Here is an 18606-nt window from a genome sequence, read left to right as displayed (position 1 = left end):
AACAATATGAATTTATTATTTTATAATGTTGTACATTCGAAGTCTGACATGGACATCACTGGACTAAAATCAAGGTGTCAGCAGGACTGCATTTCTTCTGGGGCTCCAGGGAAAAATCTGTTTCCTGGCCTTTTCTAGCTTCTAGATTCAGGCCACCCACATTCCTTGGCTTCTGGCCCCTTCCCTCATTCTAAAAGGCAGCTATGGCAGCTGAGTCACTTCTCACATCACATCACCTGACCTTCTCTGTAGACACATCTCCCTCTCACCCTCCTCTCTCCTCCCTCCCTCCCTCTTCCTATTGTGTAAGGACCCTTGGGGTTACACTGGCCCCACCCAGATAATTCAGAATAATCTCCCAAGTTTAAGGTCAGCTGATTAGTGATCTTAATTTCATCTGTAATCTTAATTCTTCTTTACCATGTAGCTCAACATATTGACAGGTCCTGGGGGATTAGAATGTGGGTATCTCTGGGAGGCCATTATTCTGTCTACTACAGCCTCTATTCATTCCTTAACATACTACAGTACAACTTCCACCTCCACAGTAACACCATAACCTAAAGTTAAAAATAACCTCATTACTAGAGTCAATGAATACTTTTCAGTCCTCATATTACTTAACTTTTTGCCCTTTGAAAACCACAGAAAAGAGTATTTTAAGGTAAGCAAAGTGCACAAGAACTGCCTCTATGGATCTGTCCAAATTGAGCCCCTCAAAAATGTTTATGTTAACCCACTGAATTTTGGGGTAGTTATGCAGAAAAAGACAACTGACATATTAGTAACTTGTAGATCATGCTTGTAACTTAGTGACTTGTTCAGGATTACACAGTTAATAACCAAAACAATCTTTTTATTTTAGCAGAATGACAGCCCCTTTAATTTAGGTCACACATCTATCATGGTATTAGGAAAACAATTGATATTTCGTTTCAGTGACACATAATTTATGCAGATATTTAACAGTAACAAGTATATTTCACTTTGTTATTATGAAATAACAATACTTCCTCCTTGGATTCAGAAAAGCAAGCCGTGTGTGTGTGTGTGTGTGTGTGTGTGTGTGTGTACATATAGTACTCTGTATGTATATGGAAAGGTAGATAGAGAATGGAGGAGACAAAAATAGCCTTTAAATCAGTAAATTTGTTTCTTTTTTTTTTTTTTTTTTGAGATGGAGTCTTGCTCTGTCGCCCTGGATCTCAGCTCACTGCAACCTCCGCCTCCCGGGTTCACGCCATTCTCCTGCCTCAGCCTCCCGAGTAGCTGGGACCACAGGCGCCCGCCACCTCGCCCAGCTAATTTTTTGTATTTTTAGTAGAGACGGGGTTTCACTGTGTTAGCCAGGATGGTCTCGATCTCCTGACCTCGTGATCCGCCCGTCTCGGCCTCCCAAAGTGCCGGGATTACAGGCTTGAGCCACCGTGCCTGGCCAAATTTGTTTCTTAAAATAGTAAATTAATTCTGAGAATTTGAACTGAAGATCTCTACAGAATTTCCAAGATTCTTAAGCAACTCATGTCATTCTGACAATTAATACCTTATGGGATTAATGTGAGGGTAAAACAGCACCTGCTCTCAATCAAAATTCTGACTTTCTAAGTACATTCTGGTGCACAGTTTCAAGCTGCTCGTCTTTGCACATCTAATTTGACTTAATGTTGAACCCAGAAATCTCTCCATTGTTCCGCAGTTCATACACTTTTATTAGCAGATAAGAAAGTGAAATTCATGGAGACATTCGGTTACATAAGCTTTAAAGTATTACTAAAAACTACAGCCTAAATAGCCCATTTTCCATTGAAGATGCAAAAGGATAACCACAGAAAGGGCTAGCAAGCTTATTTTAAGGCTATGTCTTGCTCGTGCAATTGCATGGAAGTCAGCTTGTAGGAGGGGAAGTCGCAGAGTTAACAGAAATCCTACATCTCCTGCTTTCAAGGAAAGATTCTGTTCTGCTTTCACTCTCCAAACACCCAAACACCTACTTATTTCCAGTAATACTCTGGCTGACCTCTAGACATCTAAGCTTTCTATTTCAAATTCTCCTACTTAGAATTTCTCTCTCTCATATTTCTTCTTATGGTGGCACCTTTCAAAGAGCTATTATTAATTCCCACATGCCCCTCATGATTCAGACCACTTCTCTCTTTTTTTCTCTCTCTCTCTGCACTGTTACTTGGTCTTCTTTTTATTTTTATTTTTTCCGACAAATTTTCCTCTTCCTTCAGATATGCTTCACTTCCATGAACTCCCATACCTTCTGTTCTCATTTCTACCTACTCTTTCTCCTCTGGTAGAAGAGAAATCTCTCCTGATAGCTCTCTTTTCTTATCTTCTATCTAAAATACAGTCTTAACGTGACATGCCACACAAACCTGAAAGTCATTTCTTTTTAATGTCATGCCAAAGCTATCTCAGTTTATTTTTTGTTTGGTTTTAGCTCAACATTCTAATAGCACACTCTATAAATGCATTCCAGCTTATCAAAATCATTACAAAGTTCTGACTAAGAAAATCAATCTTGTGAATTAGTCATATTTAGTTCAAAGCAAGAAAGTGCTTTCAGTTACTGTCTGTTTTGTCATACTAGTGACTGTAATATATCATGAACCACTCTGTTACCATCTCAGCAAGCATCCTCACGCTTACAATTATTGAGATGAAACCAACACTCAAAAGTGAAACTTTAATTTTTAAATACCTATTAACTGCATTGAAAGGATGACTCATGATCACAGAACTATCTACAAGGTTGGGATGGCATTCATTACTGGGAATGATCTTTGGCATTACCTTTACAAACACTTTTGTGATTTGCTTATTTAATGTCTTGTGAATTCTACTGATTAATGTAACAATTTATTACATAGATTAGCTGGTGTTTTAACAAAATCACCACTAACAGAAACCAGAGAGCATATACGAGTTTTAAGAGGCAGAGAATACATAAAAATATTTTTATATCTCTTGTTGTAACCATGAACAGGTACAGAAAAAGTTGTAAAAGGAGACATGATCTCCACATTACAAGATTTGGGAAAAGTAAAAGAAATATAAAGGGAAAAATCCATCAAATCCAATATCATTAGCTATAAATCAGAGCCTTAAAAGATACTAATGTTGTAGAATTTTTAAAAAATCTAGTCCACCACCATTTTTGTAAATAAAACTTTATTGGAACTTGGCCGGGCGTGGTGGCTCATGCCTGTAATCCCAGCACTTTGGGAGGCCGAGGCAAGCAGATCACCGATGTCAGGAGTTCAAGACCAGCCTGGCCACCATGGTGAAACCCTTGTCTATACTAAAAATACAAAAATTAGCCGGGTGTGGTGGCACACGCCTGTAAACCCAGCTACTTGGGAGGCTGAGGCAGGAGAATCACTTGAACGTGGAAGGCAGAGGCTGCAGTGAGCCAAGATCACTGCACTGCACTCCAGTCTGGGCGACGGGCAACGGCGACCTCTATCTCAAGAAACAAACAAACAAACAAAATGTATCGGACCCCTGCCATGTCTATTTGTTTACTACTGCCTATGGTCAAAGAGATCTTAAGACTTGCAAAGCCTAAAATATTTACCATCTAGCTCTTCACTGGTCAAAGTCCTGACGCCCGATTTAGAAGATGGCAGATACAATATAAATGAGATCCAGCTACTCAGGAGGCAATTACAAGTAAATACAGCATGTGATTGTAGGAAACAATCACATATACTCAGTTCAAGTAGAAATGCTAGTCTATTCTGTATCTGGCTACTCAAAGCAAAATGTCACAGGTAAGCAAATGGCAAGATAATACTAACATTGTAATAATCTTATCATTTGGAGAAGCCTGCACAAACAAGGCAAATTTTAACCCAATGGAACAAACCCCATCAAGAAGTCTACAGTGAGCCATGAATACTAGTAGGTGCATGATGGCAGCCTAGACGTGAATCTCCACATCTGCTCCTAAAACACCTTTAAAAACAGCAAGAAAAGCTGTAAATCTCCATGACCTACTCCTTCAGCAAAACTGAGAGGAAGAAAACCCATATACACCAAGCAACATGCTGTAGGGCAGGCTAAGAAGGAACAGGGCAAGACATGAGCAATGTGGGAAGGTAGGAAAATGTAGTAAGATAGCAGGATATAAAACTAATATATAAAGTAATAGCTTTCAGCTAGAAGGTATGGTGGAAGAGAAGATAGCATTTACAAAAGCAACAGATGACAGAATATCTAAGATTCAGTAAAGAAATGTGGCTAGGAAGTACATGCTAAAACACACCTGAAGGTCTTCGAAGGATTCCAACACGAGCAGACATACCATGTTCTTGAATGGGAATAACCAATATCATAAAAATGTCAAGTCTCCCTAAATTAATTTTTTAATTTACAGCAATTCCAATGAAAATACCTTAAGTTTTTTTTCCCCAAAACCAGACAATGTGATTCTAAAGTTCATGCTGAAAAAATAAACCAAAAGGAAGAGTCCTCCAAAAAGCTCTGAAAAATAAAGGCAATGAAAGATCAGGGCAGGCAAGGTTAGAGGGCAACTAACCTTACCAAGAATAAAAATATACTGTAAAACCTTGATGAATTAAAACATTACAGTACTGGCACATGACTTGACACACCAAACAGAAAAAAATCAAATAGACCCAAACATATATGAGAATTTCATAGAGGAAAAAGGAAGCACCTCAAATCAATGTAAACATGGACTTTTAACTAAACAGTGTTGGGAAAATTAGCTATTTGAAAAAGATTAAGGTGGATCCTTATTTCATGTCATACTCCATCCACATGGATCCAAGTTCTCTATGCAAAAAATAAAACCATGCAAGTACTGGAAGAACACATAAGTGAATTCCTTTATAAACTCAATAGAGGAGCAGAGAAGGTCTTTTGAGTATGATTCAAAATCACAAGCCATAAAAATAATTTTTAAAATAAGTTCTACTATACATAAATTTGTGCACGGTAAAAGCATCATAACCAAACTCAAAAAAAAAAAAAAAAAAATACGTGGGAAACAGGGGAAAGTATTTACAACGCATACCAGAAATAATTACTTTACGAGCGCCTTGAAATTGAGGGGAAAAAAGAGGCAAAGGATACAAATAGATAATTCTCAGAAAAAATACATATGGCTTTTTAGGCATGTGAAAAGATGTTCGGCCTCATTCAGTGAAGAAAAAAAGAAAATGACCTCTACAATGAGACAGTACTACTCACCTATGAGACAGGCAAATACCCAGAAGTTTGAGAATACATTCTGTGGAGAAACAGGCGCTCTCAAACAATGCTGGTGGGAATGTAAAATGGTACAACTTCTATGGAAGTGTATTTGGCAAAATTAGAGATGGCAAAAACGGATGGGTATGGTGGCTCACGCCTGTCATCCCAGTACTTTCGGAGACTGAGGCAGGCAGATCACTTGAGGTCAGGACTTGGAGACCAGCCTAGCCAACATGGTGAAACCCCATGTCTATTAAAAAAAATACAGGCATCTATTGAGATAATCTATTGAGATAATAGATGCAGAAAAGGCTTTTGACAAAATTCAACAGCCCTTCATGCTAAAAACGCTCAACAAATTCGGTATTGATGGAACGTACCTCAAAATAATAAGAGCTATTTATGACAAACCCACAGCTAATATCATACTGAATGGGCAAAAACTGGAAAAATTCCCTTTGAAAACTGGCACAAGACAGGGATGCCCTCTCTCACCACTCCTATTCAACATAGTGTTGGAAGTTCTGGCTAGGGCAATCAGGCAAGAGAAAGAAATCAAGGGTATTCAGTTAGGTAAAGAAGAAGTCAAATTGTCCCTGTTTGCAGATGACATGATTGTATATTTAGAAAACCCCATCGTCTCAGCCCAAAATCTTCTTAAGCTGATAAGCAACTTCAGCAAAGTCTCAGGATACAAAATTAATGTGCAAAAATCACAAGCATTCTTATACACCAGTAACAGACAAGCAGAGAGCCAAATCAGGAATGAACTTCCATTCACAATTGCTTCAAAGAGAATAAAATACCTAGGAATCCAACTTACAAGGGATGTAAAGGACCTCTTCAAGGAGAACTACAAACCACTGCTCAGTGAAATAAAAGAGGACACAAACAAATGGAAGAACATACCATGCTCATGGATAGGAAGAATCAATATCGTGAAAATGGCCATACTGCCCAAGGTTATTTATAGATTCAATGCCATCCCCATCAAGCTACCAATGAGTTTCTTCACTGAATTGGAAAAAACTGCTTTAAAGTTCATATGGAACCAAAAAAGAGCCCGCACTGCCAAGACAATCCTAAGTCAAAAGGACAAAGCCGGAGGCGTCACGCTACCTGACTTCAAACTATACTACAAGGCTACAGTAACCAAAACAGCATGGTACTGGTACCAAAACAGAGATATAGACCAATGGAACAGAACGGAGCCTTCAGAAATAATGCCACACATCTACAACCATCTGATCTTTGACAAACCTGACAAAAACAAGAAATGGGGAAAGGATTCCCTATTTAATAAATGGTGCTGGGAAAATTGGCTAGCCATAAGTAGAAAGCTGAAACTGGATCCTTTCCTTACTCCTTATACGAAGATTAATTCAAGATGGATTAGAGACTTAAATGTTAGACCTAATACCCTAAAAACCCTATAAGAAAATCTAGGTAGTACCATTCAGGACATAGGCATGGGCAAGGACTTCATGTCTAAAACACCAAAAGCAACGGCAGCAAAAGCCAAAATTGACAAATGGGATCTAATTAAACTAAAGAGCTTCTGCACAGCAAAAGAAACTACCATCAGAGTGAACAGGCAACCTACAGAATGGGAGAAAATTTTTGCAATCTACTCATCTGACAAAGGGCTCATTTCCAGAATCTACAAAGAACTCAAACAAATATACAAGAAAAAAACAAACAACCCCATCCAAAAGTGGGGAAAGGATATGAACAGACATTTCTCAAAAGAAGACATTCATACAGCCAACAGACACATGAAAAAATGCTCATCATCACTGGCCATCAGAGAAATGCAAATCAAAACCACAATGAGATACCATCTCACACCAGTTAGAATGGCAATCATTAAAAAATCAGGAAACAACAGGTGTTGGAGAGGATGTGGAGAAATAGGAACACTCTTACACTGTTGGTGGGATTGTAAACTAGTTCAACCATTATGGAAAACAGTATGGCAATTCCTCAAAGATCTAGAACTAGATGTACCATATGACCCAGCCATCCCACTACTGGGTATATACCCAAAGGATTATAAATTATGCTACTACAAAGACACATGCACACGTATGTTTATTGCGGCACTATTCACAATAGCAAAGACTTGGAATCAACCCAAATGTCCATCAGTGACAGACTGGATTAAGAAAATGTGGCACATATACACCATGGAATACTATGCAGCCATAAAAAAGGATGAGTTTGCGTCCTTTGTAGGGACATGGATGCAGCTGGAAACCATCATTCTTAGCAAATTATCACAAGAAGAGAAAACCAAACACCGCATGTTCTCACTCATAGGTGGGAACTGAACAATGAGCTCACTTGGACTCGGGAAGGGGAACATCACACAATGGGGCCTATCATGGGGAGGGGGGAGGGATTGCACTGGGGAGTTATACCTGATATAAATGATGAATTGATGGGTGCTGATGAGTTGATGGGTGCAGCACACCAACATGGCACATATATACATATGTAACAAACCTGCACGTTATGCACATGTACCCTAGAACTTAAAGTATTAAAAAAAAAAAAAAAATACAGGCCGGGCGCGGTGGCTCAAGCCTGTAATCCCACCACTTTGGGAGGCCGAGACGGGTGGAACACAAGGTCAGGAGATCGAGACCATCCTGGCTGATACGGTGAAACCCCGTCTCTACTAAAAAATACAAAAAAACTAGCCGGGCGACGAGGCGGGCGCCTGTAGTCCCAGCTACTCGGGAGGCTGAGGCAGGAGAATGGCGTGAACCCGGGAGGCGGAGCTTGCAGTGAGCTGAGATCCGGCCACTGCACTCCAGCCTGGGCGGCAGAGCAAGACTCCGTCTCAAAAAAAAAAAAAAAATACAAAAATTAGCCAGGTGTGGTGGCGTGCACCTGTAGTCCTCGCTACTCGGGAGGCTGAGGCAGAAGAATCGCTTGAACCGGAGAGGCGGAGGTTGCAGTGATCTGAGATCAACATCACAGCACTCCAGCTAGGCAACAGAGCAAGACTCCATCTCAAAAAAAAAAAAAAAAAAAAAAAAAAAAGGAAAAATAGTGAAAACACCACAGACCCAGCAATCTATCTCCCTTCATCAAGCCTACAGGTTTTACAGGTTTTTCCCCCCACATAAGTAGCAAATGACATATGTGCAAGTTATACCCTGAAGCATCCTCATAAGAAACAATAACCCAAGGATCCCTTCCCAGGGAACCAGTTAAGTACACAATGGAATGGAAGGAAGGACTATGCAGGAATAAAAAAAAAAATAACAAGGAAGATCTTTATGAATTATATGGTGTTCATATGTTATATTACACTACAACCACATGTTATATTATGTTAAAACCAGTATCGGGCTGGGCGCGGTGGTTCATGCCTGTAATCCCAGCACTTTCGGAGGCCAAAGCGGGCGGATCACCTGAGGTCAGGAGTTCAAGACCAACATGGTGAAACCCCGTCTCTACTAAAAATACAAAAATTAGCCAGGCGTGGTGGCAGGTGCCTGTAATCCCAGTTACTTGGGAGGCTGAGGCATGAGAATCACTTGAACCCAGGAGGTGGAGGTTGCAATGGGCCAAGATTGTTCCACTGCACTACAGTCAAAGTGACAAGAGCGAGACTCCATCTCAAAACAAAAGCAAAAACAAAAAAACACAGTGTCCAAACACCACACAGAATATTTTCACTTCTAGGAGAAAAAATATAACCTTATGATGAAGGGATCAGGCTGTCACTATGTAATCTAATCTTAGAATCACTAATTGGGAACAGTCGGATAATAGGTTTCTCCTAACGTGATATAACATGAAATATATAACATCATTTATGGTGTATTCCAGCTCAAAACGTTTAAGTTTAACCTACTGAGCCTTTAGATCTAGCTTCCCAATTACTACTAGAATTCAGCAGAGGCAGGAATAAGTTAAAAGATACTACAAGAACACAACCAAGTGAGCATTCCTGGATTGGACAAACAGCTGTAAAGCATAATTATGTTACAATTAGTAAAATATGAAAATGGACTTGTATGACAAACGGCCATGAATTCTATCTAGTTCCCCTCTTTAAGATGTGAAGTCTATTTCCGCATCCCATGAATCCAGGCTGGTCTTATGTTGAGAGAGAGGCTATGTGAGTTCCAGTGTCTAGGCTCAGGAGGCCCTGCAGCCTCCATTTTTGCCTTCTTGGCAGTAGTTGCTCGCTGACCTGATACTACCATGCTATGAAAAAGCTGATCTACTGTACTGAAGGATGAGAAGCCATACGGAGGAGAAAAGAGGTGGCCCAGCCAACAGCTAGCACCAATTACCATATATGAGAATGAAACCATCTTGGACCTCACAGCTCAGCTAACTCCATCTGAACACCTGGTGAGTGAGCCCAGGTTAACCATCAGAGAACTGTTCAGCCAATCCATGGGATCATGAGAAAATAAATCATTGTTTAAGCTATGAAATCTTAGGTGGTTTGTTATACAGCAATAAATAACTTGTACAACTGGCTTTTAAATGAAAATTTATTAGCTGGGAAAGGTAGACATCATTAACTGAAAGACCTGCTTACAAATCATATATAGGACAAACTCATTTTGATAAAACACACACACAGACATATAGACAAAAAGACCTAGAAGAATATATACTGATAATAGAGGAGTATATAATAAGGTACATGCTGGGTAGTGGAAATGGTTTTATTTTCTTACTTTTGCTGTCCTGTATCTTCTGTATGCATATATACTGCTTTTGCAGTAATAAAACTTTAAGAAAACATATAGTTTTTTTAAAAAGGTTTATAGTATTTACTTAGTCATCAGACAAACTGTCAGCAAGGTCCCTGAAGAGCTAGACATGTAAGTTCTTGCTAATACCTCACAAAAAGCTGGATAAAGTCAATCAATAAACCCTTTGGGGCTGTAACAGGCTGAACTGTATCTTCCCAAAATTCATTATGTTGAAGTCCTAGCCTCCAGTACCTTAGAATGTGACTGTAAATGGAGTTAAAATGAGGCGCCCAGGGTGGAACCCAAAGCAATCTGACTGGTATCCTTACAGGAAGAAGAAATTTGGGCTCAAAAAGAGATACCAGGGCACACATGCATAGGGGGACAACATGTGAAGAGGTGATAAGACAGTGGCGATCTGCAAGCCAAGGGAAGATGCCGTGGGAGAAACTAACACTAGTGGCACACTGATCTTGGACTTCCAGCCTCCAGCACTATGAGAAAATAAATGTCTATTTAAGCCACTCAGCCGTAGCAAACTAACACAGGGACCAAGTGTATGGCACGATGTTTGGGAAACTGTGCATTAGAGCACTGCAAACAAATAACTGAACCATAAAAACAGTTTATAGTCCTCTTCTAAATTCCTGAAAAGTTTTCATCTTTAAAAGTCAACTGCTGTAACAGGCACAAAGAATAATTGTGTAAAAAAAAATTAATGTGAACAGAAGATGGAAGGGCATGGTTTCTAAATGCCAACGCCTCACTCACTGTGGAATGAATATGTTGTCTAGTTCACGTTCCACTTTTGAGTTAGCAGAAGAAATGGGTTTTCTTGTTTTGTTTTGGATTTGTTTATTTAGGGCCAATGACAAAGACCAAAAGTAATGGAGAGCCAACAATGAAAAAGCAACATGATTAAGGACTACTGTTTTCTAGTCAAATACAAAATATTTCACTCATATCTATCTACTTCTAAATTTAAAATGTTTTATAAAAATTATAATTTTAAATAATTTTAAAATGCATATTGAGTATAGTTAACAGAATAGGAAAAAAAAAAAAGAGAGGAGAGAAACAGAAAGGGCAGGGGCAGGATAGCACGTAATGGTGCAGAGTCCAAGAACCTGTTTTCTTAACAGCTTCTGACTCGGACAACCTTAGACACATGATTTAACTTTTATGAGTTTATTGTTAAGGAAGAAACTTGAAAAGATAATCAATTCTCAAACAGTCCTCATGGACTTCCTAAGGCTTTCCTGGAAATTATTCTAGGGTAAAGAATAGAAATAAACTGGTAGGGCCTGGTACCCTTAGGCCCAGATATAAGCAGAGCTACTCCTTTCCATTTGTTTTCCACTTGAATTTCTGTTTGTTCATTTGAGGGAAGGGTCCTGCACTAAAAATGTTTGAAACTGCTGCATTAGAATGCTCTGTCACCTATAACAGTCTTATTGTTCATGTGGGTAGATACTGAAGACATATCTACGAAAAAAATCAAGAACATAGCAGATACACACAGGAGGCAGAATGAAGGGTCAAATGATATTGACTCACTGGAACAACAGGTAAATGGTAACATTAATGGGGACTCTAAGAGGAGAGAAGAGAGTGTGTCCTACATGAATAAAGATTTAGAATTGTTAATTGATGGTAAGCATTGCAAAATGAGCATGAAGTGTAACAACATGGCTCAAAAGGTGAATGCAATCTTAGGTATCATTAATAAAAATATAATTTCTAAACTAAAAGCATTCAATAAAATGGCCAAATGTATATTAAAAAAACCGGTTTGTATTACCAATAATTAAAGAATACAGGCAGCAATTTAGGGAAACAGAAGACAGACATTGGAATAAGTCAGACTTGAGCTCCAATCTTCAAGCACACACAAGATATGTAACTTCAAGACATACAGCTTCCAGAATGTTGACATCACTAATGAGGGGATCCTGCAGTGTCTTTGTGCGGGTCAGTAATATTATGGAATACACCTAGTGTAACAGCTGGCATACTGTAGGCACTTAAGAAATAGCTAATGCTTGCAAAGCACTATGTGAAATTCCAGCTCATTTAATACTTACCATAATTCTAGAAGAGAGTGATATCACATACATGCAAATTAACCCAAGCACAGGACCAAAATGGTCACAGATGAAATCTTTAACAATGGTAGAACACTAGAAGCACTGCCATTTCTCTAGTGGGAACAGAAAACAGTGCAACTTTTCTGCAAAGCAATCTGGTAATGTGTGCTGAGGACTTTTCCAAAGATCATATATAAAGGTCCAGTTCTATTTGAGAAAGAAATGGAATCAGAAAGTGCCTAGGGTGGAAATGGGAGTGTAAAGGCTGACTGATTAGTAGCTAATCAAGTTTTTCACCAGAAATGCAAAGCATCTGTAGGAACAGAAGTATTTTCTTTCTTTTTTATTTTCCCCCATTACTGGTTTCCACGAACATCCCCTTGTCAGCCTAAACCTGTTCATTCTGAGAACTTCTAAAGCAGAAATTGGCCCACTTCACCAATCAGTTCCTCACATTTGAATGGAAGTATACTGCCCAGGGAGGTAGATACCCCTAGCAATTCAAATGTTTCTTAACATTAATAAAGGAAGGGCTGGGATTGGCAGTTCAACACCTGTAATCCCAGCACTTTGGGAGGCCAAGGCAGGCAGATCACTTGAGTTCTGGAGTTCAAGAGCAGGCTGGCCAATATGGTGAAACCCCATCTCTACTTAAAATATAAAAATTAGCTGGGCATGGTGGTGCATGCCTGTAGTCCCAGCTACTCAGGAGGCTGAGGCAGGAGAATTGCCTGAACCTGGGAGACGGAGGTTGCAATGAGCTGAGATTGCACCACTGTATTCCAGCCCGGGTGACAGAGCTAGACTCTGTGTCAAAAAAAAAAAAAAGAAAAGAAAAGAAAAGAAAGAAAGAAAAAAAGACTAAGAAAAGAGTGTGGAATACAAGTATGTAAATTCTTTCATAATGGGAGGCCTCAAATCCAGAGTAATGCATGATATTCCAGGAGATGCCACCACAAAGAATGAGAATCAAAAATTTCACTTCTTCTAAGTCCATAGTATCTTGCCCTTTGAGAACATTATAACTTAAGACCCAAAGAAAAATGCTCTCATAAAAAGTCTGATAACAACTGACACTTACCTAAAATGAGATGAAGTTTGGTTTCTGTCTGGAAAGCATAATGTAATGTCACCAAAAATGGCGACTGCCTAATGTGCTCCAGGACTTGTCGTTCTGTCCTTGTATGCTCTGTGGTTTTTGCCTTTTGAACTATTGTTGCCTTTTTCAAAACTTTCATGGCATACAGCTTTCCAGTATCATGACCGCTTATTTTACGAACTAGAAATACTTTTCCATAAGCTGAAAATGAAAAGAAAAAAACAAAAAGAATTAAAATGCTATACAGGCAAAATGGTAATTTAGTAGAACTAAATTTATTTAATGCACAAAAAATATACTCTTTAAAGGAAAAAGCATCCTTGGTACCAGTTCAGTTCTTTGATAGATTTCTTGAATTTTAACCAAATATATTTCTAGGTCGAACCCTCAATGTTTACATATCTAGCCAGTGCTGACAAAATTATGCTTTTACTCTTTTACTGTTATTCTCTCCTCAATATTTTTAGCTGTAGGAAACTAGCTGTTATTATGGTCAACTAACCACAATCCAATTCTGGAACAACCAGGGCATTTTAGACATCAGATAAAACTTCTAGGTATATATATATATTTGTTACTGATGTAGATAAATGAAGGCAGTTCTTCATAAGAATTTCATATATATATATACACACACATACATATATATATAAATCAAATGCCTCAATTATTCCTCTGTACTTATAAAAAAGCCTAAAGCAACATAAGCTGGCATTACATGAACAACAGAGATCTTCAGACTTAAAACATAAGAAGATCCTAAACTGCATACAATACAGACAGAAGCCCTTTTGTATCTCTGGGCAATAATCTACAGCTGACTCGATCAACCTCGCCACACTTTTCATAATAAGGACTCTGTTGGGCATGATCCTATGTGTGGTGCCCTCCTCCAGGCGGAGGAATTGGGGGCGTGTGGGCACTGTGCCTGCGGGCAGAGCAGGTTCTCTGCATTTATTTTCTTAGAGAAGTGGGCTAGGGCAGGAAGAAGTGGAAGGAAGAGGGAGGAAGAAGGGAAGGTAAAAAAACAAAAACACTTTGGGAATGAAAAGGTGAGTCCCCTACTTCATTCCTGCAAGGTATCAATTCGCTACAGTTAATCTGTTTTAAAAGGCAAATGCTTTCTGGGATGTTTAAGTCCAGTCTCTCTTAAATGCTTTAATCAGACTATTATTGAGTTAGTTTGAATTCGGGCCCAGATCAGTGTTCACACTCTACGGTATTTACCACCTAATTCTATTGTAATCCACCCACTAGAAGAAGGGAGCTTTAAGGGAAGGCTCTTGTACTCCGTATGTTATTCAGTTTCGTACTTTGGGAACTGGATTAGTAACAACACACAATGTGCAAGAGATCAGTGAAAGACTAATAATCCTGAGAAGGAGCGCCAACGTTTATTAAGGACTTGCCGATGCCAGGCTCTGCACTAAACATATTGATTCACTTAATCCTCACAACAGCCAGTGAAGCTGGTGCTTTTAGCAATTCTACTTCACGCATGAGGAAATGTGATCAGAATAGTTACAGAACTGGCCCAAAGACTGTGGCAAGAAGCAGCAGAACTGATTCAAATGCAAGGAGTGTGACTCCACGGACCACACTCTGAACCATAAATGAACAAAAAAGTGATTCCTCACAAGTGCAAGTAATCAGACATTCTGGATCTTAATATAACCAGTACTGTAAACATACTGAATACATTCCAGGGCACAGAAAAAGTTCACAAAGGTTTGCGTATTATCTCATCAGAAATACAATAATTATAGGTTGAGACCTTAGTAAGGCAGAAGTGAACCAAAAAGATGCAATGACAACTTTTGGAACCTAACAAATTAGAGTATAAAAATAAAAAAAGTTTATCTATTCAGAAGCAACAAAATGAAGCTAGAAAATACTATGCACTATGCCTTTCAACATGGCAAGCCACTATATAAACTCAGGAGAAAGTAAAGTCTTCCACAAGCAGCCCTGCAACTTCTGCTTTCCTTACATACACATGGCACCTACCCTAAATTCTTGTTATCCCAGGTTCCTATCTCCAGAGCACTATGGTTTTTAGAAATCAGGAAATCCACCTATGCTGTCAAAACCAGGAATTCTTTCCACAACATCACTGAAACATGGATGTTCAGCTTCTTCCTGCTACATCTGCCCTCAACATAGGTGTTGACCATGTGACACACAGACTTCTGGGTGTTAGAATCTAACATCTGAGTACTTGTCAGGCACTTACAATATATATTAACTCATTCAATTCTTACAACACTCCTATAAGGAGGTGAGAACTATTATCTCCATTTTATAAATGAAGAAACTGAAGTAGAGAAGAGTTGGGTCACTTGCCCAAGATCACACTTGCCATTTAGTCTGACTCCTGGGCCCACAGTCTTACCTGTAGTCCAGCTGCTTTACTTAAGTGAATGACTTCATAGGCAAATAAATAGGGAACCAGAGATTAAACATAAGTGACAATGCAAGTTAGCTGTTTTAACAGTGAATGGACCCAGTGCTCCTACCTCCAAGAGGAGGAAGTTTTGCAAAGTGGCCCATTTTATTGATGGGAGGCTCTATCAGAAAATCTTCCTTATATTGCCGGGTGTGGTGGTTCATGCCTGTAATTCCAGCACTTTGGGAGGCTGAGGCAGGTGGATCATCTGAGGTCGGGAGTTTCAAGACCAGCCTGACCAACATGGAGAAACCCCATCTCTACAAAGAATACAAAATTAGCCAGGCATGGTGGCCCATGCCTGTAATCCCAGCTACTCAGGAGGCTGAGGCAGGAGAATCGCTTGAACCCGGGAGGTGGAGGTTGCAGTGAGCCGAGAGTGCACCACTGCACTGCAGCCTGGGCAACCAGAGTGAAACTCAGTCTGAAAGAAAATCTTCTTTATATTGACTGGAAGCAGGACTTTTTATAATTTTCATTTGTCCTTCCATACCCTCTGGACTTAAAAAAGAATATCATTCTTCTTAAGATAATCTTTTAAATATTTAAAAACACTATCATGCCATCTCCATATTCCTCCTTAAACCAATCTCAAAGTAAGATGACTCTGAGACCTCTCACCACTAAGAGGTTCTACTGATATGTTCTGTGGAGTTGTAAATATTTTTCTCTTTGATTTCTTTCTGTTACTTTAAAAACTATTGTATTTCACTCCAAATATGCATGAGGTAGGATGTCAATATATACGATCAAATAATATAAAATCAGCCTGATTGCTACGTTACACTCTATATGGTCAAATAATAAACAATCATCCTTGCCATGTGAGAACATCCAGAAGTTTCCCAACAATACGAATTAAAGACCACGTACTCTGCCAATGCAATTGTGTTCATCTGTCAGACAATGTCAGGGAAAAACTATAATGAAACTCATAAATATTTTGTTTTTACTTTTATAGTTGCCATGATTAACATTTAAGCTACAATGCTTCATCACATACTAAGTATCAGTGGTTGCTTATTATCAACAACATTCAGGGAGTGCCTTACAACATTCCAAATAGTAAGTATTTCAGATAACGATCTTACTTCTAAGAAGGCTGTGTAATTAAATCGTAGTTGCCTGCAAACGGTTTTGTTTTTAAAGCACCCAGAAGACAGTTTATCACATTGCAGAATGGGGAGAAAACACATTCTGTACTGGAGAGATCTTGAAGAAGCCACCTTACCTGGTTAAGTCAGTTTATAGCTCAGAGCAGAGAAAGAAAGTAAAGTAGTCCTTCTGTTGAATAATGCTATCTATTCCAGAACCACCTTTTTGTTCTCCAGTATTTCAAGAGCGGCCACTGAAACTGGAATTGGTGGCAATATTCTTTTCTTTTAGTTTGCAACTGGATGAATGACTGCCTGCAAGTGCAGCCAACTCCTGCCTTTCATTATGTGTGCCCTGACATTATTAATCTTATTTTTAAAGTACCTTTAAGAAACTGTAAAGACTACCATAATGAAAACTACTTTGGCCAAAAAAAAAGATAAACAAAATAGGGACTGGGTTCACTGGTTCATGCCTGTAATGCCAATACTTTGGGGGTCTGAGGTACAAGGATCATTTGAGGCTAAAAGTTTGAGATAGCAGTGAGCCACGATTGCACCACTGCACTACAGCCTGTGTGACAGAGCATGATCCTGTCTCCAAAGGAAGAAAAAGAAAGATAAAACAATAGTACTTCCTGCTTGAATGGAGCTGTTTCGGTAAAAAAAAACTACCTTCACGCCTTAATAGGTATAACTCTCTAATTTCTGCATCAACATGCAATGGCATGAAATGCTCAATTAGCAATCCTCACAGAATTCATGTCTACCGCTGTTAATCTTTTCAACTACATCAGAGCTAAGGTCTTTTCAAGATACTCTGTTAGGAAATATGAACAGGGGGCCGGGCGTGGTGGTTCACGCCTGTAATCCCAGCACTTTGGGAGGCCAAGGTGAGCAGATCACCTGAGGTCAGGAGTTCCAGACCAGTCTGACCAACATGGTGAAACCCTATCTCTACTAAAAATACAAAAGTTGGCTGGGGGTAGTAGCTCACGCCTGTAATCCCAGCACTTTGGGAGGCCGAGGTGGGCAGATCATGAGGTCAGGAGGAGACCATCCTGTCTAACACAGTAAAATCCTGTCTCTACAAAAAATACAAAAAATTAGCCGGGCATTGTGGCGGGTGCCTGTGGTCCCAGCTGCTCAGGAGGTTGACACAGGAGGATGGCATGAACCCGAGAGGCAGAGCTTGCAGTGAGCCAAGATCGTGCCACTGCACTCCAGCCTTGGCAACAGAGACTCCACCTCAAACAAAAACAAAAACAAAAATTAGCTAGGCGTGGTGGTGGGTGCCTGTAATCCCAGCTACTCAGGAGGCCAAGGCAGAAGAATCGCTTTAACCCAGGAGGTAGAGGTTGCAGTGAGCTGACATCGCACCATTGCACTCCAGCCTGGGGGACAGAGCAAGACATCGTCTCAAAAAAAAAAAGAAAAAAAAAGAAATATGAGTAAGGTATGAGCACAGTGGCTCATGTCTGTAATCCCAGAACTTTGAAAGGCACAGGCAGGCAAATCACTTGAACCCAGGAATTTGAGACGAACCTGGGCAACATAAGGAGACCCCGTCTCTACAAAGAATACAAAAAATTATGTGGGTGTGGTGGGGCGTGCCTGTGGTCCCAGCTACTTGGGAAGATGAAGTGGGAGAAATTGCTTGAACCCAAGAGGCAGAAGTTGCAGAGAGCCAAGATCATGCCACTGCACTCTGGCCTGGACAACAGGGCAAACCCTGTCTCGGGGAAAAAAAAAGAAGAAAGGAGAAACAGAAAGAAAGGGAGAAAGAAAAAGAAAGAAGGAAAGAAAAGGAAAGGGAAGGAAGGGGAGGGGAAAGGGGAATGGAGAAAAGAAGAGCAAAAGAGAACATGAAGTTCTAAACACTATCTATCTATCTATCTATCTATCTATCTATCTATCTATCTATCTA

At 39.6% G+C, this 18606-nt stretch overlaps 1 protein-coding gene across 5 annotated transcripts in view; it reads right to left on the bottom strand.

Moving 5' to 3' along the window:
• Positions 1–18606, bottom strand: part of RPS6KA5 (ribosomal protein S6 kinase A5) — a 194583-nt gene that overhangs the window by 104376 nt on the left and 71601 nt on the right. For 4 of the 5 annotated variants that reach the window (XM_023205450.1, XM_023205451.1, XM_023205455.2 and 1 more), the window contains exon 3: positions 13122–13340. The exons of the other annotated variant lie outside the window; for it this stretch is intronic. In XM_023205450.1, coding sequence (XP_023061218.1) covers positions 13122–13340 — 219 coding nt within the window. The remainder of the gene's footprint in view (positions 1–13121; positions 13341–18606) is intronic. 5 annotated transcript variants of the gene reach the window in all.

This window comes from Piliocolobus tephrosceles, chromosome 6, assembly GCF_002776525.5.
Source record: "Piliocolobus tephrosceles isolate RC106 chromosome 6, ASM277652v3, whole genome shotgun sequence".
NCBI lineage: Eukaryota > Metazoa > Chordata > Mammalia > Primates > Cercopithecidae > Piliocolobus > Piliocolobus tephrosceles.
This window is presented reverse-complemented; position numbering and strand designations above follow the sequence as displayed.